General features: G+C 34.5%; 4 protein-coding genes across 6 annotated transcripts; 2 read left to right on the forward strand and 2 right to left on the reverse strand.

Moving 5' to 3' along the window:
- The first annotated feature begins 1,698 nt into the window (after positions 1 to 1,698).
- On the forward strand, positions 1,699 to 12,523 carry LOC130723100 (phospholipase D zeta 1). Of its 2 annotated transcripts, XM_057574032.1 has the most exons (20): positions 1,699 to 2,095; positions 2,996 to 3,097; positions 3,247 to 3,362; positions 3,456 to 3,597; positions 4,285 to 4,455; positions 5,636 to 5,809; positions 6,138 to 6,380; positions 6,496 to 6,612; positions 7,568 to 7,707; positions 8,069 to 8,218; positions 9,037 to 9,193; positions 9,287 to 9,820; positions 10,033 to 10,143; positions 10,255 to 10,401; positions 10,486 to 10,683; positions 10,765 to 10,866; positions 11,449 to 11,580; positions 11,661 to 11,726; positions 11,917 to 11,978; positions 12,068 to 12,523. In XM_057574032.1, exons 1-20 carry the CDS (start codon positions 1,850 to 1,852, stop codon positions 12,312 to 12,314), a joined length of 3,357 nt encoding a protein of 1,118 aa, XP_057430015.1. In that variant the 5' UTR covers positions 1,699 to 1,849; the 3' UTR covers positions 12,315 to 12,523. The 2 variants fall into 2 exon arrangements, with proteins under 2 accessions (XP_057430015.1, XP_057430017.1); XM_057574034.1 differs by lacking the exon at positions 1,699 to 2,095 and having other exon boundaries at positions 3,272 to 3,362; positions 12,068 to 12,520.
- A 1,063-nt stretch (positions 12,524 to 13,586) lies between these two features.
- Positions 13,587 to 16,191, forward strand: LOC130726354 (probable protein phosphatase 2C 34). Of its 2 annotated transcripts, none has more exons than XM_057577609.1 (6): positions 13,587 to 13,745; positions 13,871 to 14,118; positions 14,321 to 14,632; positions 14,906 to 15,023; positions 15,109 to 15,332; positions 15,795 to 16,191. In XM_057577609.1, exons 2-6 carry the CDS (start codon positions 13,876 to 13,878, stop codon positions 16,020 to 16,022), a joined length of 1,125 nt encoding a protein of 374 aa, XP_057433592.1. In that variant the 5' UTR covers positions 13,587 to 13,745; positions 13,871 to 13,875; the 3' UTR covers positions 16,023 to 16,191. The 2 variants fall into 2 exon arrangements, with proteins under 2 accessions (XP_057433592.1, XP_057433593.1); XM_057577610.1 differs by having other exon boundaries at positions 13,588 to 13,745; positions 13,868 to 14,118.
- A 2,798-nt stretch (positions 16,192 to 18,989) lies between these two features.
- LOC130725619 (uncharacterized) lies at positions 18,990 to 20,105 on the reverse strand. Its single transcript, XM_057576832.1, has 2 exons — positions 19,893 to 20,105; positions 18,990 to 19,721 (listed from the first exon to the last, which is right to left on the reverse strand). Exons 1-2 carry the CDS (start codon positions 20,103 to 20,105, stop codon positions 18,990 to 18,992), a joined length of 945 nt encoding a protein of 314 aa, XP_057432815.1.
- Positions 20,106 to 20,324: 219 nt separating this feature from the next.
- Positions 20,325 to 25,291, reverse strand: LOC130725620 (uncharacterized). Its single transcript, XM_057576833.1, has 8 exons — positions 25,054 to 25,291; positions 24,827 to 24,928; positions 24,459 to 24,727; positions 23,790 to 24,093; positions 23,262 to 23,708; positions 22,610 to 22,835; positions 21,189 to 21,691; positions 20,325 to 20,650 (listed from the first exon to the last, which is right to left on the reverse strand). The coding sequence occupies exons 1-8, from the start codon at positions 25,289 to 25,291 to the stop codon at positions 20,325 to 20,327; spliced, it is 2,415 nt and encodes an 804-aa protein (XP_057432816.1).
- Between the last annotated feature and the right edge of the window lie 1,074 nt (positions 25,292 to 26,365).

Genomic DNA, 26,365 nt, shown 5'->3' on the forward strand with positions numbered 1-26,365 from the left:
TTCGATAAATTGAGGCATGATGTGAGATTAGATTCTTTGAGAACAAGATTACGGTGATCTCTCCTGCTCATCATGTCATGGCAGGAGGAGAAAAAGGAAAAACCACAGTGATTAACATAACACATTTAGAGTACCTAATAAAAAAAGTTAGAGAGGTGAGAGTTTGTATGTCTAAGTCATTTTTTCAATTAGTTTATTTTAAACTATTAATTTTTTTCATTAACTCACAAAATGTTCAGCCATAAAATAACTACAAGGGGTGGCACAAGTGGTGAATGTGCATTTCCTTAAGGGATTTCACCTAAGCTTCTGCCCCGAGTTCGATCCCCTCTAAGGTAAAAAAATAAAAACATTTGTGGTCAGAGACATCACTGTATCCGAGTCAAATTAGTCACATTGGACCTCTTTCCCCGCGGAAATTGGTGACCAAAGGAGAAAAAAAAATGTTCAGCCATATTCATTCATTCAATGAGATGAAGAGAAAGCAAAGAAAACAACTTCAATCAAATTAATGCGTCATCTAATTCAGAGACACGAGGTCCAGTTGACTTGCAACACTTGTTTTCCCATAATAGTAAATCCACTTAGCAGCCTTCAGAGTTCAGACCCATTCAAATTATACAATATAGCAAAAAAACAAAAAACAAAAAAAAAATACTTGGAGACCCGACACATGATTGTTTAGTCGTGGCAAAACATACATAGATTTTGAATTTAATATCAAAAGATATAGCAGTTTTTTTCAAATAAAACTTTTTTCTTGAAACAACAAAACTAAATTTAAAACTCAGAAGTGTCACGTTTTTAAAAGACAATATCTTTTTTTATAGGATGATAATATATCATTTTTGTTACGGATAACAATATATCTATGAAACATGACAAAAAAAATCTAAAAAACTATATGGCAACATTGAATTAATATTTTTTTGAAAGTAACATTGAATTAATATTAATAGATATAGAAATTTTTATTCAAATGAAACTTGATTTAGAAGTATCACGTGGGGCATCTATGGTGGCTTTGAAATTGCGTTGTTAGCCACCTATTGCAGTATTGTTAATGCGTTATGCAGCACAACTTCTAGAGACTCTAGACTTTCTTTTGGTTGAAAAAATTTGTTTGACTGCAGTTTTTTAGTTTAGGTTTTTTTTTTCAATTTTAAAGGACCAACAAAATATAGCACAACTGATACTTAGATAGTTGAACTCTTTAAGCTTATAGTACATGGTTCATCTCTGAATAGTGTGTATGGAGAAACATTTGTTGGGAGAGGCCTACCAACTTAATATGATCTCTGAGTCTTAGATAATTAGTTTCATGACCGCAAGCTGTGAAGATATCTTGGAAAACCCAAAGACGTATATAAGAGTTACTTAACCTCATTCTAATAGATCAATATTATTATTTATAAATAAAATATACAAAATTATTCCACTATCTTAAAATGTGATTAACCATTAATCATAGATTATTGCACACCAATAATGTGTCGGTGTATAGTAATAAGCAAACAAACTCCTTTAAGAAGAATGAGAGTATAATTTCGAATTCAAGATAAGAGAGAATATACAACCATACCATGTTGTAAAAATAATTGAAAATTTTGAAGAAAAAATCAATTTTGACATTATTTGATTATTAAAAAAAAAAACGAAAAAAGAAAAGTAAGAATGCCAGTGAAGAAATCAAAGTTGCTTAGTGTTTTGACGTTGTTCACAGTTCAACTCACATACCGTATTTTCCTAATCTCACGAAACCAAGCTTTCACCAGCCAGCGTGTTTGTTTTCTCTTCTCTCTCTCAATTCAATTTCGATCCAAAACCACAACCGGCGATTCAACTTCTCATGGCGACGGAGCAGTTAATGGTCGCTGGCGGCCCCCGCTATGTTCAAATGAAATCGTCGCCGCCGCCCTCGCCTCCGGCTCCGGGAGAGATTTCGCCGGCACCGTCGTTCCGGCAGGGAGGTGCTGAGCCTAATCGGATTTTCGATGAATTGCCGAAAGCTACAATTGTCTCCGTTTCTCGTCCTGACGCCGGTGATATTAGCCCCATGCAACTCTCTTACACAATTCAGGTTCAGTACAAACAGGTGCGTCGAATTCTTGTTCAATTTTGATGTCTGATTGCAAGCACTGAATTCAATTGTGTGTACAATAAGCGATGATGATTGATGAGTATCATAGGGATTGAATTTGAATCATAGAACAAGAAATGCACAGTGCAATAGTTCTGCAGTTTGTTTGTGTTTTCCACAAAAGCTGCTACTGAGGCTTACATCTTTGGACTTTTCCTTTTAACCTTTAAACAAAAGTTTCTCCTATTGCTTGCATTTTGTACCATCATTGCAGCTGTTTAGGCTTGAAGTGAGAGTAAGAAATTGTACTATAGAAGGTGAACAAAGTAGTATAAGTGCAGTGGAGCCATGTTTTTACACCTGTACATTATGTTTCACGCGAAAATGGGAGCAGGGAAATTGGGTGGAGACAAAATGGGGGCAATTGCATCATTTTCTCTTGTTTGGTTGTATAGAGAGAACAAAGAGGAAGGCAGAAAATGGTGTAGAACAGTAGAAGTAGAACTTAGGTATCATGACAATTTGTTTCCTTTCAATTTTACCTATGTATTTATCTCTCTTATCTAATATAAGGGTATAGGGTCTACTTGATTCATTTCATTTTATCAAAGTGGAATAAGACATTAAATCAATTTTTTTTCTTACTGACTTTTCTTTCCAACCAAAACAAGTATAGGGTTTACTCTAGTACTCTTTCTCGCTATCTTCATCGCTCCTAAAAAAAATACAAAATCTACCCATTTTCTTTCCCCACCTAAGCAAAGAAGTAGTGTCCTTGTCTGTGTCCCTGATGCTTTTGAGTTTAGGAGTAGGATGTGAGAAACCTCGTTGGTTTAAAAAGATTGCTTTTTGTTTATTTCGTTCAGTCTTCCTTCTTTATGGAGGATACTTATATATCTCTCACTTTCATTCCAGTTCAAGTGGGAACTTGTGAAGAAGGCTCATCAAGTATTTATTTTGCATTTTGCCTTAAAGAAACGTGCCTTTTTTGAGGAAATTCATGAGAAGCAAGAGCAGGTAAGTAGTGTTATTTATACTGATTCTGATTTTTTATTGATTGCTTAATATGAGTGGTTTTGTACATCTGTTGTATTATTTGATGCAATCATGCATATATAACAAAGTTTGGATTTTAATGTAATGTTCACTGAAACATTATATTAAAGGTTAAAGAATGGCTTCAAAATCTAGGAATTGGAGAACACACTGCTATGGTGCAAGATGATGATGACGCTGATGAGGATTCGGTTCCTTTACATACAGATGAAAGTGCTAAAAACAGGTGATCCTCAACATGCAGCTTTGATGGGAGCACTATTATAATTGCAGTATGTTACTCTGGCCTTAATTGACTGTAAGTTGATTTTTTGTACAGAGATGTTCCATCAAGTGCCGCTCTACCAATTATACGACCGGCTTTAGGACGGCAGCAGTCTATTGCAGACAGGGCAAAGAGTGCAATGCAAGGGTATCTAAATCACTTTTTGGGAAATATCAGTTTAGTTAACTCTCGAGAGGTATGCTTTATGCACGAGCTTTTGAAAATAGACACCTATCATTTCATAGAAATTATTGCTTTTACACAGTTGTTATTCTCTGTTATGGTTCAAGTATCTCATACACATTGATGTACATAAATGTAAATGTTTGATATTAAGGGGTGGACAAAGTGTAATTTGATTAATTTAACATATGAAATGAATAAAATGTGCATCGAGATGGGGTTGATCATGCTATTCAACAACAACAACAAAAGCCTTATCCACTTAGTGAGGTCGGCTATATGGATCTGACTATGCCATTGAGCTCAATAAAAAACTAAATTATGAGGGATATTATTGATAATAAGATCATCTTTAACAATACTTTCCCATGTTCTTTTTTGTCTCCCTCTACCTCTCTTTGCCGGACTAAATTTTGAGACTGCGAGTCTTGCGCGTTGGGCTTCCTTTTGTGTCCTTTAGGCTTGAATTGTAACAAATCATTGTCACTTCTTTTGGCTAATACATGTAACAAATATTATATGATATGGACCTTGGAACTTGAACATACTTTGTTTTCAGTTGAAGTGCATGACCACTATTTATGTTTTGTTATTAGTTTTTTGTTGGATGTATGCTCCTCTCCAATTGACTTTTTGAGTTTGTGTGCTTTCAGTTGATCGCTATACACTTGTTTTAACAATAAGCAATTTGATGCTCTAGGTTTGCAAGTTTTTGGAAGTATCCATGTTGTCTTTTTCACCTGAATATGGCCCGAAGCTGAAGGAAGAATATGTAATGGTGAAGCATCTGCCTAAAATTCCAAAAGATGATGATTCCAGAAAGTGTTGTATGTCTAGCTGTTTTAGTTGTTGCAATGACAACTGGCAAAAGGTAAAGAATCCTGTTTTTGAAGCATCTTGGTTTCTCTTGATAAATGTATAAATTAAATATTTTAGTATGTTATATTTATGCACTACTAAGGAAGTCAGATGCAAATATATACTTAACATATATGATCTCTCGGTGCCATGAGAAATCACTAATACAGTACCTATGGGCTATGGAAACCTATAGTATTGCCTAAAAAAATTCTGATGCATGCTCTCCCTTTCCATATTTTAGATCTGAATGAGAACTTTTAACTTTATTAATTTTAATATACTATCCTTGTTCTGGAAGTTTGTTAATTATATGAGATGTGAATGTGGAAGTGGGCCTATTTTATGAAGTTACAACGGTACTTTTCTCCTTGCTTTTCAATAATAAAAGAAAATAATAAATTGGGTACTTGGGGAAGGTATGAATGGAGACAGATAGGGGAGTTCACCTTCTGTATTAGATTAGATATATGTTGGGGTCGTTTTTTGTTTTGGTTGGAAAACATTTAGGGAAGTTGGAGGCTATATCATTCCAATGCTACATGCTGCAAACAGTAGCAGTGTTACTTACCAAATGCCTACTAAGGGGTCATTACTGGCATTGGAACCAAACCTAAGCCTTACTAGCTAATTACTGGATCCTTACTATCTGAAAGCAGCCCCCCATTGCCATTTTAATCATTTACCTGGGCTTTGAATTCTCCAACAATTTGGTATTTTAGGACCTGGAACTTTATTGGTATTATTTTAAGGGAAAATAGCATATACCTTGAACTTTGTGTCTTTTGCAAATAGACACCATGGACTTTTATTTTATCTCAAATAATCTTTAAACTTTTACAGTCTTACTATTATTTTAATAGATCCTTCTATTAACTTTTTGGTAAGTTGCAAATAGACACCATGGACTTTTAATAGATCCTTCTAGGAAAATAAATTGACATTAAACTTGATACTTTTTGTAAATAAACATTTTAAAATCTCACATCTCACTGTAATTAATCCTTAAATTCTTACTAATAATGAATAAAAGGATTAATTAGGACAAAATTAAAATTAATGGTGCCCGCAAAGAGTATGAAGTTTAGGGTGGTTGGATGCATTTTCCCCTTATTTTAATTACTTCACAATATCTTTTATTTTATATTCAGTTGAACTTTATAGCTAGCACTTTCCTTTCTTTTTATGTACAGGTGTGGGCTGTACTAAAACCTGGATTCTTGGCATTGCTGGCAGATCCTTCTGATACACAGCCCTTGGACATTATTGTTTTTGATGTACTGCCTGCCTCAGATAGGAATGGGGATGGTCGTCTATCACTAGCAAGCGAAATGAAGGAGCGGAATCCTTTACGCCATTCATTCAAGGTGAAAGGGGTGTTCCTCTATCTATGTTGTTCCTTTACGCCAATTCTTATTGTCTCTGCATTTTAAAAATCTTGAGTAAGCCTTCAATTCAGTCTTTGAAATTGATCATTGGATGATATCATTTGATCCCTGTAAACAGTAATTTTTGGACTTCAACATAATAAAACTTCCATTTTGAGGACCAAACTGATGTAATAATCTTTCGAAGACCAAAGTGTTGTTTTCAAGCACCAAAATGAGGGTTATTCTAATATGATACTAGTTATTAGCGGATGTATGGTGATAGACAAAGAATGATACTTTCTTAACACTTAACTGAATACTTTAGGTTACTTGTGGACTTCGGAGCATTAGAATTAGAGTGAGAAGTAGTAGTAAAGTTAAAGATTGGGTAGCTGCAATTAATGATGCTGGACTCAGGCCTCCTGAAGGCTGGTGTCATCCTCACCGCTATGGTTCTTTTGCTCCTCCTAGAGGCTTAATTGAAGATGATAGTCAAGCCCAATGGTTTGTGGATGGGCAAGCAGCATTTGATGCGATTGCTTCTTCAATTGAGGATGCAAAATCAGAGGTTTGTCTTTTCAGTCCATAACATTCAAGCCTATTTTCATGATAATTATTTCTTGTCAAAATAAAAGATAATGATTGTTTTCAAGTTATGATAAATGATAGATAGATTCATGCAGATATTTATCTGTGGATGGTGGCTGTGCCCAGAATTGTATCTACGGCGGCCTTTCCACGCTCACACTTCAGCAAGGCTTGATAATTTGTTGGAAGCAAAAGCCAAGCAAGGGGTTCAGGTAAATGATTGTTCCCTGTTGTTGCGCCTAAATTCGTTTTGTTGTTACAAATCGTCTTGCATTTAATTTTGGTTTTTGGCCCAACATGTGATCTGACTTCAAGCCCATGTAGAAATTGCATAGTATCATAAATAGCTATTCTGGGGATTACCCATCCTCCCAGAGAATTAATAAGTGTGGTTGAAGTGAATGGAGTTGCTCATATGGACCTGTAAATATGTTTGCGCGTGACCATGCGTCTGACATGAGGGTTTGAACTCTGAGTGACTTGCCCTTGTAATCTTCATTCATCATAGTGTATGTTTTATGTTATGCCCTAGGAGATTGGCCTATAGTTTGCTGTAGAAACTAGATATAACAAAGTTAATTTTGTTGTCTCTTTTTCTTCTCCTTATTTTCTATTTGCTCATTTTTTAATCAAACTTTTTAATTTTTAATTTAAAAGTTGAGTCATTGCTATGAATATGAAATGCTCACTTCAAAAATAGGAGTCGAGTTCATGTTATTAATGTATTATTGAAACTTGTTAAAAGAATCTGATGTTTCAATTCATAATGGGGCGCTTTAAAATGTAACTGTACACACATTTATAATGTGTTCCATATGCATGTCAATCTATGGGTTTAGGTTCTTAGAGAGGGTGTGATGGCTTGTTGGGATCTTTCAAATGCATGTTAGAAAAAGTGGCTCCAGAATATGTTTTACTGTCTGTTGAGCCACAACATTTATTGCCGGTACATAAAGCTATAGAATTTAGTATTTTATAAATATTTCTAATGTCAGAATGGGGAGAACCCACAAGATAAATTAATTTAATTATTTTATTACAATAATTCACCAGTCCTGCAAGCTCTCATTTGTCTTGTATGCCTCCCGGATGATGCATGTTTCAACTTTGAATTGCTTTATTTCCATTGAAGTGTCATGAGTTTGATGAATGTTTTTTTTAATATAGATTTATATTCTGCTCTACAAAGAGGTGGCTCTTGCTTTGAAAATCAACAGTGTTTATAGCAAGAAAAAGCTTCTTAGCATTCATGAGAATGTGAGGGTATTACGCTATCCTGACCACTTTTCTACTGGTGTTTACCTGTGGTATGAAATTACCCAAAACATTCTTTTTGATCTTTGGTTTTATGAATAAATTATATATATACATCTAATCATCTATCGAGGATGTATCTTATGAGAAAGGTGATTTTATGTGAGAACATGAGAATAAATCATGACTATTAGATCTATTCATGAACGGTCCAGATTAAAACATGAAGTCATGACTTTTTTAAGTGATCACACGACTATTAATTTGCTTTAATCTGGACCGTTCATGAATCTAAGGGTCATGATTTATTCTCATGTTCTCACATAAAATCTCCTTTCTCATGAGATACATCCCCTACATCTATCTATCTATCTATATATAAATTATACTGCACTTCTGTGGTTTCTTACACAGGTCACACCATGAAAAACTTGTCATTGTTGATCACCATATTTGCTTTATTGGAGGTCTGGATTTATGCTTTGGTCGTTATGACACACCTGAGCATAAAGTGGGGGATTTCCCTCCTGTAATGTGGCCTGGAAAGGACTATTATAACCCAAGGTAAGTTTTGTGAATAGAAAATAAAATCACAATGAAGCTTTATGTATGGGACTATTTTGCTGTGCTCTGAAATCATTAAAATTGTCATTTTAGTTTTCGGAAAAAAAAATACTTGTTTTAATCTTTCGAAGTGTTTGGCGAAAGAATATAAATACTTTCATGGGACAGTTGATGGCTAGAAACACAAAATCTGCTGTTAAAGAAGCATTTTCTTAAAAAGTTGTTTCTTTCTGATCAATCATTTATCAGCAGTTACTTATAGAGTTGTCTATCAGTTAATTAAACCTATACAATACATTATGTCTTTATCAGTTACTTATAGAGTTGTCTATCAAACCCTTCTTAGAAATTATACATAATGGATAATGAATCATCCTCGGGGCCTGGGAGGTGGGACTAGACTTGATAAGATTTTGAATTTGATGTGTAACATGAGATTAAAACTTACCCATTAGAACCCTAAAAACAATCCTCTATATTAACAATAAATTGAGAATTCCAAACACATTTTGAATTGGGATAAAATTGTCTCGATAGCCCATGCATTGTCTCTGAATTCTTTTGCGTGTATTAATGTCGATGAATCAATGTTTACTGATATACAATCCTAAATTATTTCCTAAGATTGCTTGTTATTGATTCTGCCTTATATTCATTATATGTAATAATAAATATGTAAGATATTCTAAAGAAAACTATTAGTTGGATTTGCGCTTGGTATGTGTTAAGAATTAAGATATGTCATTCGTCATCACTTGGTCATATACTCGCCCTATCTCGTTGGACATAATTCATATATTCATTTTCATTTTTGGCAGAGAATCTGAACCAAATTCATGGGAAGATACTATGAAAGATGAATTGGAACGTGAAAAATATCCTCGTATGCCCTGGCATGATGTTCATTGTGCCCTTTGGGGACCACCTTGTCGTGACATTGCTAGGCACTTTGTTCAGCGATGGAATTATGCAAAGGTTAGACTCTTTCTTCAATTGCATTGAAGGCTTGATGCATATTGGTCCTATTCCTATATTCATAACAAGAATTTATTTTATTTTTCATACCAGAGGAGCAAAGCCCCAAATGAGCAAGCAATACCATTACTTATGCCTCAGCATCATATGGTTATTCCACATTACTTGGGAAGAAGTAGCGAGATACAGATTGAAAGCAAGAACACTGACAACCAGAGAGTTATCAAGAGAGAAGATTCTTTTTCCTCATCTTCCCAAGATCAAGACATTCCTCTACTTTTGCCTCAAGAGTCTGATGGGTTGACTTCTCCTGAAGGAAACCCTAAACCTAATGGGCTGATCTCCTTTTTACATCACATTGACAAGCCAAGAAAGAATAGCAATGGTCTTCCTTTCTCATTTCGAAAGGACAAAGCTGCAGCAGTTGGTCTAGATACACCAATGAAGGGCTTTGTGGATGATCTTGGTTCTGTGCATTATCATGAAAAAAAGTCTGCGGATAGATTGGGTCATGTTGATTTACAAGATACAGATCGAGAATGGTGGGAAACACAAGAACGGGGTGATCAGGGAGGTTTTGCTGGTGACTCAGGACAAATTGGTCCTCGTGCTTCCTGCCGTTGTCAGGTACATAGTTCGTATTGCTTAACTGACCTAGTTATATAGTCGTGACCAGTCATATTTCACATCTTGTTGGAAAGTTGAATTTAATGAGGATGCATTATATATTTATAATATCTAATTTATTATGTTCTTTTCTTTTCACTTTTATGCTGTTATTTTTTTTTTTTGAACTGGTCATTGTATTTTCCACCATTAAAATAGTCTTTAATTGATAGGTCATTAGGAGTGTCAGTCAATGGTCTGCTGGAACAAGCCAAAATGAGGAGAGCATCCACAATGCTTATTGCTCTCTTATTGAGAAAGCTGAATACTTCATCTACATTGAGGTATTAAACAAACTTTATCCTTCAATTTGAATACAGTTTTCGAAAAGTATCTACACTGGAGTCTGGACCTTTCTCTGACTGTTATATTTCGTCCTTGGGAACATGTTCCAGAATCAGTTTTTTATCTCAGGTCTTTCTGGAGATGAGATGATACGCAATCGTGTTTTAGAAGCTTTACATCGACGGATTATGCGAGCTTACAATGACAAAAAATCTTTCAGAGTTATAGTTGTCATACCTCTCCTGCCTGGCTTCCAGGTTCTAATTAGTCTTGTTTTTCCTATTTCAACCGAGTAAATATTTCTTTTGCTTGAATTTTGGACTTACTTCTCTGTTATATAGGGGGGCCTTGATGATAGTGGTGCAGCATCTGTGAGAGCCATAATGCATTGGCAGTATCGAACTATTTGCAGAGGGCAGAATTCTATCTTACACAATCTTTACGAACTTCTTGGTTCAAGAATACATGATTATATCTCATTTTACGGCCTGAGGTCTTATGGTAGACTCTCTGACGGTGGTCCTGTGGCAACCAGCCAGGTATTCTTTTAATCTATGGTCTTTCATAGTTGTTATACTTAAGTAACTGTAGGCAGCTTAATGATATACACTTTTTTGCAGGTGTATGTTCACAGTAAAATCATGATTATTGATGATTGTGTAAGTTTGATTGGATCGGCTAATATTAATGATAGGAGCTTACTTGGTTCCAGAGATTCTGAGGTAAAGTTCTATGCGTTTTCCCTTCTCATGCTGTAAAAGTTTGATTGGAGGTTTGAATGTACGATCCACTCTCGCACACTGTTTCTGATTTGATGATAATTCTCATTAATGGTAATCTACAATATAGGAGTGGGTTACTTGATAGTTGATATCTAGTTAGCTTTTTGTGTATTTATACATTTTATTGGAAACTTTGGGGGGAAGACTGCAAAATTTAGATTGGTGTTCGTATTCATATATAACTTCAAATTTCTTTCTCATTATTATCAGCTGACATTTCTGTGATGTTAACAAATTATATGGAGCTCCTCAAAATAAAATTTGTAATTTTCAACTAACTTGGATTTCTTATTGCCAACATCCTATTTCTTTCCTTCCAATTTGTGTCTCCTACTTGTTGATTAATCTTTAGGTTATTATTTGCATACAATAAAAACCCTAGTCCTTTCCCGCTAGGTGGTGTCAATTATTATTTGCAATTTTTAATCATTTTAGAATTTCTATTTAACCTTTTAAGCTATATATTAATGCATATAATTGATTGCATCACCTTCTGTCAATTGTCCCACATATGGTTTTCAGATTGGTGTAGTTATAGAAGACAGAGAGTTAATTGATTCTTATATGGACGGGAAGCCTTGGAAAGCAGGAAAGTTTTCTTTGACTCTCAGATTATCATTATGGTCTGAGCACCTGGGTCTCCCGGCAGGAGAGGTTGGTTATTTTCCATTCCTTGGAGTGTAGTTGTGCTGTGTGCCTGATATGTAATGACTATTTTAATACCTTCTCTTCAGGTCAATCAAATAATGGACCCAGTTATTGAGTCTACTTACAAGGATATTTGGATGACAGTCGCAAAGGTAATAAGAAAGATAAAATGTTAATATTTAATTGTAATTTAACCTGTAATGATTTTTATATGAATCCTGGTGCTTTAAGTGACATCCTTATAATTTGACTTTTAGATGAATATCTCATTGCATGGAACTTAGTCTTTTGAAAGTAATTATTGCAAGAGTACTGATAATTGTCCTTGTTTACGTTTTACAGACAAATACTGCAATTTATCAGGATGTCTTTTCTTGCGTGCCTAATGATCTGATTCACACCAGGTAAGCTGGTGATAATATTTGTCCGTCTTTAATGGGTGAATTTTTTGCATTGTTTTGTCCTGACATTTGAAACCTTGCATTTGTTGCAGACTTGCTTTCAGACAAAGCGTGGCTTTTTGGAAAGAAAAAGTTGGTCACACAACCATTGATTTAGGAATAGCCCCAAAAAACTTAGAATCCTACGATGATGGAAATATCAAGAACACGGATCCCTTGGAGAGATTAACATCAGTTAGGGGTCATCTTGTTTCTTTTCCTTTGGAGTTCATGTGTCAAGAAAGTCTAAGACCTGCTTTTAATGAAAGTGAATACTACGCTACTCAAGTTTTCCACTGAGATGATAACCGAGTATATAATATCATGAAATTTTTTTGTGAAAGAAAATTATACAGGGGATTTGTAATTTATTACTTGCAGAATTTCTTTTTATTACAATTCTGCAAGTGAGTCTGGAAATTGGGGAAGGAAAGAGAAGGGAAGAGGGGGGGGGGATCATGATATTCTTGTAAAAAGAATGTATCTGTAACTTTTCACTGTAAAAAAAATCTCAGGTCAATTTTTATAGAGAATAAAGAAAATTCAGTTCAACAATATATGCTGCTATTTACTTTCAGATATCTTTCTTTTGTTCGTTCTTCATGTTTTTCTCACCACTTCTCTTGTTTAGTGTTCAAAGACAGTTCAAAATTTTATGATGCATATTATATGGGTTGCATTTTTTGTCTATTGTTGATTTGGCCATTTTCTCAACCTTGGACTATGTTAAACACAAGACAAGAATATGGCTAACTAGTTGTATCACTCCCCAAACGGTACGAGGATGGCTCATGAGAATCTTATAAAATGGCAAATGTTAAATTATTTCAAACACTAGCAAAGTTGGTTTTTTCACCATATTAAAATTTGCTATTGCATTTTTTCTATTCCTTCCCCACCATTACGTGTCCCTTTGAGGCCGGTGACATTTTTGTCAAAATCTTTATGAACTATTCTTAAGACGAATCTTAACTCTTCTAAATCATACATCTGACCCTATGAGCATAACAATCCATCGTTATCTTTGTTCAAGAATGATCATGTAACAAACTTTTTTCCCCTGTGAATATTAATATATTGCAATCATGAATCTTTAGCCACGAATTTCTGCTTATCTGTTAAGCTAGTCCATTGTGGGTAATAAAAAATAATCACCACTGTCCACTTGTTTGACCTTGACATCCTGGGGTCCCCTTATAAACCTGGCCAAGAGAATGCACCTAAATAAATTCTCAGTGGAATGAGTCTCATGATTAGATTACAAAAATTTGTTTAATTAAGATTGAAGATCACTTAATTTAATACAGCACTAACTAATTTCAGCCACAGAATTTATTTTATAATCATTAGTCATCATTACTAACTTTACTTGTCAAGTTTCTTTAGCAATATATAGTATTTGTTAAATTTGTTAAATACCGACCTCCTATCACATTAGACCCTGCAATCTTGCTAATTAATTATTACTAATACGTTTCTCATGGTAACACTGACGTTTAATCACTTCTAATTTCCCAAAAAGCCCATCTATTCTGTATCTTATAGTGGCTAAAACAAGGGTCCTATGATAATAACAGCCACCACCTTACATTACAAGTTGTATAAGAAGTAAACGTCACGTTCATAAACTAGTTGTGCTTACAATTTAAGACCATGGAGTGTACATATTCCATAGCTTCAGATGAATCATCTCTCAATTCATCAGGTTCTGGCTTGAGATAGGAATCACAGGTAGTTATTCCAGTGGGAAATTAAGTCTTTTTGATAATACATATCATGGTTTTTGGCTTTTTGCAATCTTTACATTTCTAGTAGAATAGAAATATAATATGCAACTCTGATTTGGAATGTAGCAGCAACCATGGTTCTTTTTCCATCTTTTGTCAACGGGTTGGCGAGAACCGTGTCGTTGAAGAAAGAGAAGAGTCGCGGAAAGAATGAAGGAAGAAAAGTTGTGAAATCATTGATAAAGGAAGCAAGGAAAAATGAGTTGTTACTGAGTACATCTGGAATTGTTAAGTCTTCCAAGGGCAACAATTTTGCCTGTGTGTTCACTAAACAAGGCCAAAAAGGAGTCAATCAGGATTGCCTTATTGTTTGGGAGGTATGCAAACATAAATCGCATTTGGGTACGGACTAAAAAACACTTATTGTAGCTTATCTACTAGAAAAAAGTACAAGCTTAAATACTTCCTCTTTGATCCGTATCCAAACAGGCTCATAGTAGTTGACATATAGATTTTTTCAGAGTGGGAGACTCTTAAGAAGATATTGATTTTATGTTATAATTTTGTTTCTGATGCTAGGAATTTGGTTGCCATGAAGACATAACCTTCTGTGGGATTTTTGATGGACATGGCCCTTGGGGACACTTTGTAGCCAAAAGGGTAAGGAAACTAGTACCTGCCTCTTTGCTATGCAATTGGCAGGAAAATCTGGCTGCATCAACACAACTTGACCTGGATTTTAAAATGGAAGAAGACATGAACCTTCATAGATTTGACACGTGGAAGCAGTCCTACATAAAGACTTTTGCTGCAATTGATCAGGATCTTAAGCAGCAGACTGGGATTGATTCCTTTCAAAGTGGTACAACAGCTTTGACAATCATCAAACAGGTTATCCATAACATGTCATATGGTATATACTAGTATTGACATTTGATTTAACTTCTCTTCATATTCAAATGTTTGGTATTATGTTAACTTTGAGTCTGTTTGGATACGGACCAACTGGCATTTATTGAGGTTTCTCTATTAAAAAATGCACTAGATATGCTCCAATTCATGTTCTTTGGTCTACATCCAAACAAACACTTTGTCTCAGCTCTACATTTTCAATCAATGTATATAGTTTCATTCTTTTGTTTTACTTTGTCATTAATGTTTCAGGGTGAACATCTCATTCTAGCAAATGTTGGTGATTCTAGGGCGGTGTTGGCAACCACTTCAGAGGATGGAACATTAACTGCACTTCAGCTAACCACTGACTTGAAGCCAAATTTACCAAGTATACTACTCTCTATTTTACACACACATAAGAAGTGCATGCTTTTATTCAAGAAAATTTGAGTAATATTTTTTGTTGATTTCAGAGGAGGCAGAGCGCATAACACAATCCAAAGGGCAGGTATTTTGTTTAGAAGATGAACCAGGAGTGTACAGGGTGTGGATGCCAAATGGTAGAAAAGCTGGACTTGCAATATCTAGAGCATTTGGTGACTACTGTTTAAAAGACTTTGGAATAATCTCTGTGCCAGAAGTCACACAAAGAAACCTGAACCCCATGGATCAATTTGTCATCTTGGCAACAGATGGGGTATACACCTTACTTCTTTTCCTGATTTTTCTCAGCTTATTTTTCCCGAGAATCAATTTTGGCACCCAGAAGCTGTTGTAAGAAGCTTCCACCCAAAATTGATTCTGAGATAAGAATCAGTGCATTTTTGGGTACACGGTGAAACCAAAATTACGGTGAACAACCACAAAAGTTAAGGGAAGTTGCTTATGTTCATCGTAATGTCTGTTCACCATGATTTTCCACGGTATATCCAAACATGCAACATAGTCGGTTATGAACAAAGTCAACAATAAAAAACAATAGCAAATGAAATTCAGTTGTTTCATGAACAATGTTGGACCAACTCAATCAATAGAGATCATGGTTGATTGGTTAAAGTGAAAATGAAATTAAAGTGAGCATGTTACTAGTCCATGTGATGAAATAGATGTACCATGTGAAGTGTTAATGTGTTTGCTTCTTTTCTTTTTTCCATCTCAGGTATGGGATGTTATTTCAAACCAAGAAGCAGTTAGAATCGTTTCTTCAACTCCAAATAGAGAAAAAGCAGCTAAAAGGCTCGTGAAATGTGCCACATATGAATGGAAACGTAAGAGAAGAGGCATTGCTATTGATGATATATCAGCTGTTTGCCTCTTCTTTCGCTCTCCCTCTCCCAAGTACTCTAACCAACTTCCAACCGCTAAAGTTGTCAAATTAGGGTGTTGAAACTGCTCATTGGTGCTTCCTTAAAACACAAAATGCATTGGTGCTGAGAATATGCATCATTAGCTATTAACTACATTTTATCAGTTATAGATGTTAGTTTATGGGCTGTTACAGGTGAAATAAAATAAAATAAGAAGTAATGAGATTGTGATCACTTTTGTTCCGTTCATTTTTTTACATTTTTCATTTATGAGTTTTGCTGTATTTAAAGGATTTTTTTTTTGAACTAGTATTTAAAGGATGTTAGTATTAATAAAGTTGTGTGATTTGTGTTTTCCGATGTATCAAAAAAGTTGTGTGATTTGTTAAGGTGGTCTCTATGCGGACAACAAACACTCATATCTGGGCCAACCAAAAAAATCTGAAATTATGGTGCACTCCAATCTTAAAAGATAATTGTTATGATATCTACAAGTATTTCTAAAATATAGAAAAATGTATCTTCTAGGAACAAGTTAGTGTAATATCTCCAAAATATTTAAGAATACACATGTGACATGTATTTTAGGAATTTGTACACTATCAACTACTAATCTTTCAAGCTAGTCTTCATATAAAATTTCCACGAGATATTGTCCTGAATTATTTTGTCATCAAAATATTTCCATGTGCTTCAACTTAGTCCTACATTAGGGTTAATATGAAAGACGAAGAGATAGCGCGATGAAGGACGAGAATAGTTTGGAGACTACTGAGAGCTAAGCTAAAAAAAAGTGTCAAGTTCAAGGATAATAATAAGGGTTTGGTTTACTAACTATTATAGCCGGTTTTTTTATAAACAAATACAAAAAGAAAAATTGAGCCGTCCAAAATGTTTTTAAAATAATATTCATAGTGATTTTTCTATGTATATGATTATATGATTGAACAAATTGAGACTAGAATGACTTATTGACTTTATTGCGCTTTGTTTTTATGGATTTTAAATAGGGTTAATCGTCTACTTGGTCCTTGTCTTTGGCTCGCTGTCTGAAATTAGTTCCTCCCCGAAAAATTTGCAAATCCGGGTCCTCTCGTTTGTAATAAGTCTGGAGCAGGTCCTCGCCGGAGCCCGGAGCTCCGACGAGTGATGAATTGGCATGATGACTGGATAAATGAAGCTGATGTGGATTTAAACAAAAATTAAAAATAAATAACAAGTCAGATTTATTAATCAAATTAATTAAAAAAAATTAATCAAATGAACTAATATTAAATCTATTAACAAATCTAACCTGATCTAACTAAAAAATCAATTTCCCCCCAAATAATAATAAAAATAAAAAAATCCTAAATCAATTGCTTCTTCCTCCTCTCAAACCCAGAACCTTTTGATCATCTTCTCATCTTCTGCATGTCCATCCACCACCTCCGCCCAGATCTGTGAATCGTCCTCCATCTGATTATTTCTTTGAGGGAGAGGTTGCAGGTTGGGGTGTGGTGGGTTGCGAGTGAGGGTTGGGGTTTCGGTTGGGGGTGGGGTTGAGGTTGCAGCATGGGGGTGGGTTTCAGGGGTGGGTTGCAGGTGAGGGTGGGTTTGCGAGTGAGGGTGGGGATGGGGGTGGGTTGCGGGTAAGGTGGAGTGGGTTGCGATGGGTTCTAGGTGGGGATGGGTTTCAGGGGTGGGTTGCAGGTGAGAGAGGGGAGGACGGAGACAGAGGGACAGGGAGTGGAAAGAATCGATGGTGATGGGGCACCAGGTTGACCCTTGAAGCAGCGATGACTGGCTTCACCTTTCTTCTCCGCCCCACCACTGCAATGTTGAAGGCAGGGGCAAGAAGAGCTCACAATCTGGAAAGAAAGGAAGAAGGCAGGGGCAAGGAAGAAGAACTCAGAAGTGAAAAATCCTTCATGGTGTTGTTTTAAGTTTTGGGTTCAAGAACTCTTACTTTGGCCAAGAACTCTTACCTTTGTGATGTTCAAAAATCCTTCGTGGTGTTGTTTTGGACTTCAAGAACTCATAAGTCAACCCACCGAAGCTACATATCTGATTCTCTTATTCTGGAAATTGGGTGATGTTGTTTTAGGTTTTGGGTTGATGTTGTTTTGTTCTAGTGTTCTAGTTTGCTTTGTTATGGAAATTGGGTTGGAGAAATTGGGCTGGAGGAAGAAGATGATGGGTGTTGACATTCCCCTGATTTCCCACGCCAAGATGAATTCGGGTACAATGTTTCTTTAGATCGAAGAGCTTCAGATGTGGATTCAGTGGGTAGTCTTTGGATGGCTCTTCCACTTGTGAATTTCTGGGATTTTTTCCTTCTTGGAGGAAGAAGATGATATGTTTTTCTGGAGTTTTGTGATAGTTTTTTTTTTTCAATTGAGGATTAAGTGGTTGTAATTAATGTTTATTTGGATTTTTTTAATTAATAACTAGTATTCTTTACCCCGTGCGTTGCACGGAGATTAAATTTATTATAAAGATAAATCAGTAGTAATGTGTTTTTAACTTAGTTTAGTCTCTTTTGAGTAATTATTAAAGATATGGAATAAAACATATGTCACAAACATGTAGATGAATTGACCACAGTAAAAATATTTATTCGATGAGGTTTGTAGATACCTCAAAGTGTCATTACTTGAATAGTAATAAAAAACACATTTTTAAGTAATGCATTACATGACAATTAAAATAAGATAAACATAACAATGACAACAACATGAACCCTATAGCCTTTGTAATCCATGATTAATGTTAAAGACATCATAGCGGAGCTTGTTGTCAATCAAGCATATTTGTGCTATAGAACCTAGAAAGGAAGAAAAAATTATTAGTGTAATAATCAGTAACTAATACAAATATAAACTGTGTATAATTTGAAAGTGGTAAACTAACCTTATAGAAACGTCATTATACCTTCAAATTAGATGATCAATAACTTGCTTGATATCTTTTTTTGCTGTATAACAATAAATATAATACCCATATCAGTTTTTATATTTCTACCATTTAAATTGAAATTACTTATAAGATAAATAAAAACTTACATGTCAAATATTATCAAAGACTTCTTGATACACTACGTTGCGTGTAGTGTTTGATACAACTCCTTCGTCATCTATGATAAGCATCTTCAACCCTTTTCTAGATTTAACTCTAGAAAGTGCAACATATAGCTGCCCGTGAGTAAACACAGGCCTTGGCAAATACAGTCCAACATGAGATAAAGATTGCCCCTGACTTTTATTTATAGTCATTGCAAAACATAGAGCAACAGGGAATTGTCTACGCTGGAATTTGAATGAAATGTCAGAATTAGATGGAGTTAAACTCATCCTTGGAATAAATGTTGTTTCACCCATATTGTTTCCATTTAAAACAGTAGCAACAATTATATATTTAGTCAAAGCATTGACTATCATTCGAGTGCCATTACACAACCCTGCAGCTTGGTCTATGTTTCGAATGAGCATGATAGGGACACCAGCTTTCAGTTTAATTGCATGGTTTGGAAATCCAGAGCATTTGAAATCATTTAAGAATTCAGATGTAAACCATTCTGCATTGACACCCGAATCTTCGTCTGACTTCCACGGAGTATCACAACTCAAATATTCTGTTTCATCACCAGGAATCATTCCTAACATAAAGTTGTTAATTTCCTCTACACATTCAAGTGTTGGTGCAAGGATCGCTCTTTCTTGGAAGAATGAATTTTTTTGCAAATTATGTGCAAGTTTTGGATATGCAAAATTAACTAATTCAAGCAACGGTTCCTTACACTGTTCAATAAGAAGATATGGAGGAATCTCAATAAGTGTTTCTTCCTCATCAATCGTTTTAACTGTACCATCTCCCACTTGAAGCAACCAATCAGCAAACTCTTTTATTTCTGCTGCTGAAGAAGTCGATGTAGAATTTTGCAATCTCATATTAATAGTCAGCTTCATTACCTTGCAATGCTTCCACAAATATGAAGAATTGATAGCGGAACCGACAATTTCTGAACGACTTCCTTTGGAAATAACTGGAAGTATTTGTCTAAAGTCTCCTCCTAGTACCACAACTTTACCTCCGAATGGAATGTCATAACCATGGGTAAACTGAGTCTTCATAATGTCATTAAGAGATCTGTCTAAAGCTTCAAAGCAATGTTTGTTTAACATAGGTGCCTCATCCCAAATAATTAGGCTTGCTTTTTTCAATAATTCAGCTTTTGGGGAACCGTGACGAAGATTACAGGTTGAAATCTCATTTATTGAAATAGGAATAGAAAACCTTGAATGAGCAGTTCTACCTCCAGGTAACAATAGCGATGCAATTCCGCTAGATGCGACATTTAAGACGATAAGGCCCCTTGAACACAAAGCAGCAGATAATGTATTTCAGACAAATGTTTTTCCAGTTCCTCCAAAACCATATAGAAAAAAGAATCCACCGTTATCAGACAAAACAACATCCAGAACATTCTTATAAACAATCTCTTGCTCTGAAGTAAGAGAACCGACCAATTCATCATGGATCTTTACCATTTCATCCCTATTATAATTCAACTCATCTGCAATGAATCTATTTTCAAAATTATGAATATCTGAAAATTTAGGGTATGGTAAACATGGAAATTCCTTCAATGACCTTCCATTGCCTTGCAATATTTTTTCAATCTCAATCAGACATAAGTTTTGTAATTCTTCATCCTCTATACGAAGATCTGAATGAAATTAAATGAAATAAGGTAAATAATTTAAATTGGAAAATTAATTTAAATGCTTCAATTTTGATTTTTTTTTACATGGTGAGAAAGAAAATGAATTTACACAACTTTAAGTTACATTCCTAATCACACTCACCATATTTTGATAATTTCAATTTAGAATTATTTTTATAATCTGGTAGTAGTTTTATCTTCTAGACATTAAACACAAAACGACTATACATGTTAAATCAAGTTATTCCAACAATATGTTAAACAAATACGGAAATCAAGTTATTCCAACGTTCTAGAATTATACATGTTAAAAAAAATACATGCATACTACTTCTTAAGGGATAAAAAAAATCTAATTATGGCTTTAAAAATAATTTTGATGAAATACCTGGAATGTTGAGTGATTTTCTTCTGTCATATAAAATCACATCACTTAAAAGAGTCCAAGACTTTCTCCAAACTTCTTGTGGCCTAGAAATCAAGTTTGTCATCAGCATTCTGGTAAATAATTTCCTTAGTTGAGATCCGGAACCAAGCTCACTTGCAATTGAAATTGCATCAACATACTCTCGGTCATCCTCCAGTAATCCCATTGCTTCGCATGCATCGCGGAATGTGGGATAAACAACACCCTTTACAGTTCTTATGCTTTTAAAACTGTCACAACCTTTTTGCCTATTTAATAAAACATGCATGTAGTAATTTTCTCCCATTCCAGGAGCAATAAATTGCAAGCGACCAAGAGAAATGCCTCTTTTCCTAGGAAGCCATATTGTTGATTTTTTGTTGTACACAAACTTGGAAGGAAATTCTGCATATGTGAGATTTCTCCCCTCCGAGTACTTCTTGTTGGCATGCATCCATGCCAAGAATTGAGTGCCCATTTTAGTTGAGTTTTCCTTCACAACTTCCAAATCGTCATTCTCTTTGAATAAAACACTTTGTTGGTTTGGAAGATGAAATCCTAATCTCAACATTGGAGGCCACCTATCATGAATATCATATTTGAATGTTCTCCACGCGGCTTCACATGGAGTAAGGTACCTGCAAAATTAATTTGAGGAGTAAAGAACTAAATTCAAATGATATTAATCATAAACTCATGTTATATGGTAGCTCCATTTTAGCTAAATTTTTATATTGTGTTATGTTAGTTTTAAACTTCTCTTCTAATGTTATTGAGAGTTTTCCTGGCTCACTTCACTAAATGGATTTTTTTCATCTTACTTGTGTCAATTTTTCATTGTACAGTTGAAAGCTTTATACAGAAGATAATGGCATCAGATGTCCAAACTATGACTGAGAAGGCTCCAATTATTATGTGATTAGTTCCTTCTCAGATGGTTGAAATCTTCAGTTTTAGGACCTATTGAATGAAATTTTTGCTGGATACCTGAAGAAAGATTTTGAAGATTGGTGGGAATTCGTCTCTAAACTATCTGAATTAATAAACTGTTTTCATTTCTCTAATAATTTTATTGCTTACTTTTGTGACTATACTTTAATTAGCTAACTATAGGCTTTGGGATGTGATAGCTGATTAAATAAGGTACTCCTTTATTGAGCCATTTTATGATCATAAGGGCTAAAACCTTATTATGCCCGGAACTGTGGAAACCATTTTATGATCATAAAGTGGAAATAATCTGACTTGTTATAATCCAGACATCAAGCCTCTAATTTGTATATATCAATTCTTAGACTATAAATTATTATTCTTTCTTAATGAATAAATAATGTGAAGCCAAATCAGAGAGTTATGGAATAAAAATCCTTTACCATTTTTTTCCACTACATTAGCTTACGAAATTTCATGTTTTCATCTTAAGATGGTTTTAATCAATTACTTAATTTTTTTTCACGCACAATTGTTGGAGGAATTTATGCATTCAATGCAAGAATAAATAAACAATAACTCAATTAATTTCTATAGTAAAACATATTTGTGACTCGGAAAATTACCTGCAATCATAATATTGCTTGATTTCATCTTGTTGTTCAGAGTTGTCAGCACCGGTACCACCATTGGATATCTGAACATTGACTCTATCAGGTCCTTTGTTAATGTACTTGAAAAGATATTTTATAGCATTCGACTTATTGCAGTACTCAACATTGATGTGTCCTTGATAGCGCATAAGCAAGACCGGGTTATAAGGAACAACAAAACCATTATCGAGAGGAACTCCTTTCTTCAAAATTGTAATCCCAGTTCTTCTTCTTTTATAAATTGGATAACCATCATCATCAACTGTTGTGCAATTCTGGAATTTTTTTGGAAAGTATTTAGAACACTTTCCATCGACCATGCAAACTGACTTAGGGTCAACAACACCACATGGACCATGCATCATGTATGATGATACTGCCTTGTATAAATTTGGATAAACTTTAGGATCAGGAAGCTCTGGAGAAACATGTTTGTATATATCCTCAATTTTTTTAATTTTGTGTTGAGGTTGAAGCCACAAAAGTATGTGTGCATGAGGTAACCCACGCTTTTGAAATTCTACCGTGTACATTCCTGACATAAAAGAGATATGATGAAAGTTAAACATATTAATGAAAAAAAATTACTGAAAAAACAAATGAAATAACAAACGAATGAACTTACCCGCATCAACCTTTCCAAATATCTTTCCTTTCTTTAAATCAGACATTAGGTTGTCAAGCTTCATCTTAAAAACACGTACACAAATATCCGGCCTGACTTCTGCCTTTAAATTTTTGTGACGGACAAACCTCTGAATCTCACCCCATCCAAAATTGCAAGTAGCCGTTATAAATAAATCTGGATAACCAAATTTTTTGCAAATAGCCATTGCATCTTGACAGTTATTAAACATATAGCGGCGACCACCTGTAAAAGAAGGCGGTAAGATAATTCGCTTTCCAACTGATGAGGGATCAGTTTCTTCATTGTCAATTGCCTCTGCTACACCATTTAAATAATCAGCTCTGATTGTTTTTTGGTTACGCTTTAAGTAAGAAAGTCGATTAGCTTCAACCATAGTATAAGTGTCCACCACAAATTGTTGAAACAATCTCCTTGAATTTAAAACTGTACCAAACTCATTATTTCTAGTCTAGAGGCGAAATGCAATGAATTGCCTTAGAGAAACAGTGTGCCTTTTATAAGTACCCATGTTCCTGAGTAGTTCACTAATAGGAATGTCTTCCCGAAAACCATCTTCACCATATGGAAAAAGTAAAGGGTACTGCAAGGGGATGAATGCAATATGTGTTTCATGGATTTTGGTCAAGAAACCATCTCTTAATTTGACAACAACATCCCTACCAAATTCCATATCATCAAAGTCACCAACGATCAAAGCTGCGACCTCATCAGCCGTAGGCATATTGTAAGTTCTAGGATCCTTTCCCCTTGCTCGAAATAGACGCACAGAGAGCTGAGAAGTTTCATCAGAAGATAGATGATCACGAACCTGCGAAAAACTCTAGCAAGTACGTTATTTTGGTCAATCATTTTTTTTTAATCTTCGACTAATGAAGTATCAAGCCCTTTTCCAGATCCATTGGAGCTGCATTATGTTTAAAAAATACGTCAAATAATTACTCATAGATATATAGACAGCATAATATATAAGGACAAAACGTATAATATTAAATTTTTGGATTACCTAAGCACTCTCATCTGATTTGTTGTTTCGTTTCGTGTATCATATATATACAATTGAGCAAATTTTGGGGGTTGCCCTACTTGCAGAATTAAGGTTCCAATTCGATGATAGTTTTGTCCACTTAAAACAAACTGTGGAGGGCCTCTTCCGTCATTGATAGAAGATTGAACCTTACCACCCATAGAGGTAAATGCGAACATGCTGTTATATGCTCTGATATTTTCCTTAAAATTTGTAGCTCTAGGATCTTTGTCTGTCCATAAATCCATTAGTAACGATGGAGGATTGCGTAGAAAAGGCAAGGTAACTTTCCCTTTCAAACAACACAATGAAAATGCAGCTTGGCCAGAGCTTTTTATTTTCCCAGTTTTCTCATTAGGCCACATTAAAGCATTACAGTAGAAACAAATACATGTAGGATCACCAAAGTCAAGTATTTCTGCAATTAGTGTAGAATGAGGTTTTAGTATATTATAACTATGATCTTATATTAAATCATGAAAAATTTTAATAGATTAAAATAAATGAAATTATGAACCTGTATCTTCAGCCTTTTTAAGCAACAAAACAATATTCTCAGGGATCTCAGGAATTGGCTCTTGTAATGGTTTATTGTCTTCACAAACATCGTTGTCTGCATCTATATTTAAAAACACATTCGTGATGCCAAGTGTTTAATATGTAATGAGATAGAAACCAATACAGTAACCATGGTAGATATTAAAAAAGTTATGAAATGATAAAGAAATAGAAAATTAAAATAACCTGAAACATCTTCATCGCTGCTAAGTGTTCCAACATCAGTTATTGAATTTTCCGGTAAGACATTATTGGTGCTAGAAAAGGTTTGACCTGCTTCTACCATTTGACTCATCACAATTTCATTCTTTGACAATATACCGGATCTCATCTGCTGTAATTTCAACCTTCTATATAGTCTAGCTTGAGAAAACTGATATTTTCTAAGAGCAGTGTGGGCAACTTGATCAAAGTGTCCATACATAACACTACCAATGGTTTACTCTAATTTTTAATAAAATATTAAAAACACCGTAAATTAATGGCAAATCTCTTTATTAAAATAGAGAAATATTTTCCAATCGTTTCTTATTACCCTAATTTCCATATTTAGGGTGAATTCCTTATTTAATTTAAATTCATCATTTAAGTTCTGTACATGCAATATTTATTTAAAAAAAATTAATGCTAAATGATCATCATAATTATACAAAAAATTAATTCCTTAATGTAATTATTGTGTGAAAATATGTTTGACTCAGTTCATATCGTTCAAGATATTGGTTGATTTGATACTCATTCAGAATAAAAAACAATTAATATCTGATAGTATTTTATAGCATTAGATTTAAAAAATAAAATAAAGGAAATAAATCTCAATTTTATAGGAAATTGAGAATTAGGGTTACTCAATTCTAAAAATGGAAGAAAAAAAGAATAATGACCGTCGACAACCATATTTGCTGCGGCCTGAATCAACGCACGGAGAAATTCAAAATCAGTCTTGACTTTTGGTTTTAAATCATTTTGGGTAGATTCATTATTGACTTGTTCTGATTCATAATAGCATGGTCCTTTAATGGAATTTAATTTTGATGAGCTAGTTAAGGTAAATACCAGCTTTGCGTCAATTCAAATAACGTGGATGCGACATCTAGAATCAATGGCCGTAAAACAATAAATATGATTTGGTCAATGCCTTCAATTATATAACATAAAATGAATAGCATTTAATTATTATAGTAGTAGGCGGTGTAAAAGTTTGAAGGAAATATAGCAACCTAAATTAATTCCACCATTTTTTAAACGCTGAATTGACAGAAATTGTAAATAAGGAATGATTTCAATGTCATTTGCAAATTCTTAGATTGGTCAATGCATTTACTGATTTACTCAATATTCCTTCAATTTCTACTACTATATATCACTTTTACACCGCCTAATGAATAGTTCAAATCAACACCATGTGAAAATTACAGAATTTGCATTCAATTTGATTTAAAACGCACATGTGAAAATTATTACGTTTTTATTGTTTTTGCATCAGAAGCTTGGAAAC

This window comes from Lotus japonicus, chromosome 6, assembly GCF_012489685.1.
Source record: "Lotus japonicus ecotype B-129 chromosome 6, LjGifu_v1.2".
In the NCBI taxonomy this organism is placed as follows: domain Eukaryota; kingdom Viridiplantae; phylum Streptophyta; class Magnoliopsida; order Fabales; family Fabaceae; genus Lotus; species Lotus japonicus.

What these genes read in the sequence shown, in the direction of transcription:
- LOC130726354 (XM_057577609.1), top strand. Translation starts at nt 13,876, where the DNA reads ATGGTTCTTTTTCCATCTTTTGTCAACGGGTTGGCGAGAACCGTGTCG. An exon ending in ATTGCCTTATTGTTTGGGAG is followed by an intron (nt 14,119 to 14,320) that starts GTATGCAAACAT and finishes TTCTGATGCTAG; the next exon opens with GAATTTGGTTGCCATGAAGA. An exon ending in TCATCTTGGCAACAGATGGG is followed by an intron (nt 15,333 to 15,794) that starts GTATACACCTTA and finishes TTTCCATCTCAG; the next exon opens with GTATGGGATGTTATTTCAAA.
- LOC130723100 (XM_057574032.1), top strand. Translation starts at nt 1,850, where the DNA reads ATGGCGACGGAGCAGTTAATGGTCGCTGGCGGCCCCCGCTATGTTCAA. An exon ending in AAGCCAAGCAAGGGGTTCAG is followed by an intron (nt 6,613 to 7,567) that starts GTAAATGATTGT and finishes TTTTTAATATAG; the next exon opens with ATTTATATTCTGCTCTACAA. An exon ending in GTCCTGTGGCAACCAGCCAG is followed by an intron (nt 10,684 to 10,764) that starts GTATTCTTTTAA and finishes ACTTTTTTGCAG; the next exon opens with GTGTATGTTCACAGTAAAAT.
- LOC130725619 (XM_057576832.1), bottom strand. Translation starts at nt 20,105, where the DNA reads ATGTTAAACAAACATTGCTTTGAAGCTTTAGACAGATCTCTTAATGAC. An exon ending in ATTTGTGGAAGCATTGCAAG is followed by an intron (nt 19,722 to 19,892) that starts GTAATGAAGCTG and finishes CTTATTGAACAG; the next exon opens with TGTAAGGAACCGTTGCTTGA.
- LOC130725620 (XM_057576833.1), bottom strand. Translation starts at nt 25,291, where the DNA reads ATGTATGGACACTTTGATCAAGTTGCCCACACTGCTCTTAGAAAATAT. An exon ending in TAAAAAGGCTGAAGATACAG is followed by an intron (nt 24,728 to 24,826) that starts GTTCATAATTTC and finishes CACTAATTGCAG; the next exon opens with AAATACTTGACTTTGGTGAT. An exon ending in AAGCAATATTATGATTGCAG is followed by an intron (nt 21,692 to 22,609) that starts GTAATTTTCCGA and finishes TTAATTTTGCAG; the next exon opens with GTACCTTACTCCATGTGAAG.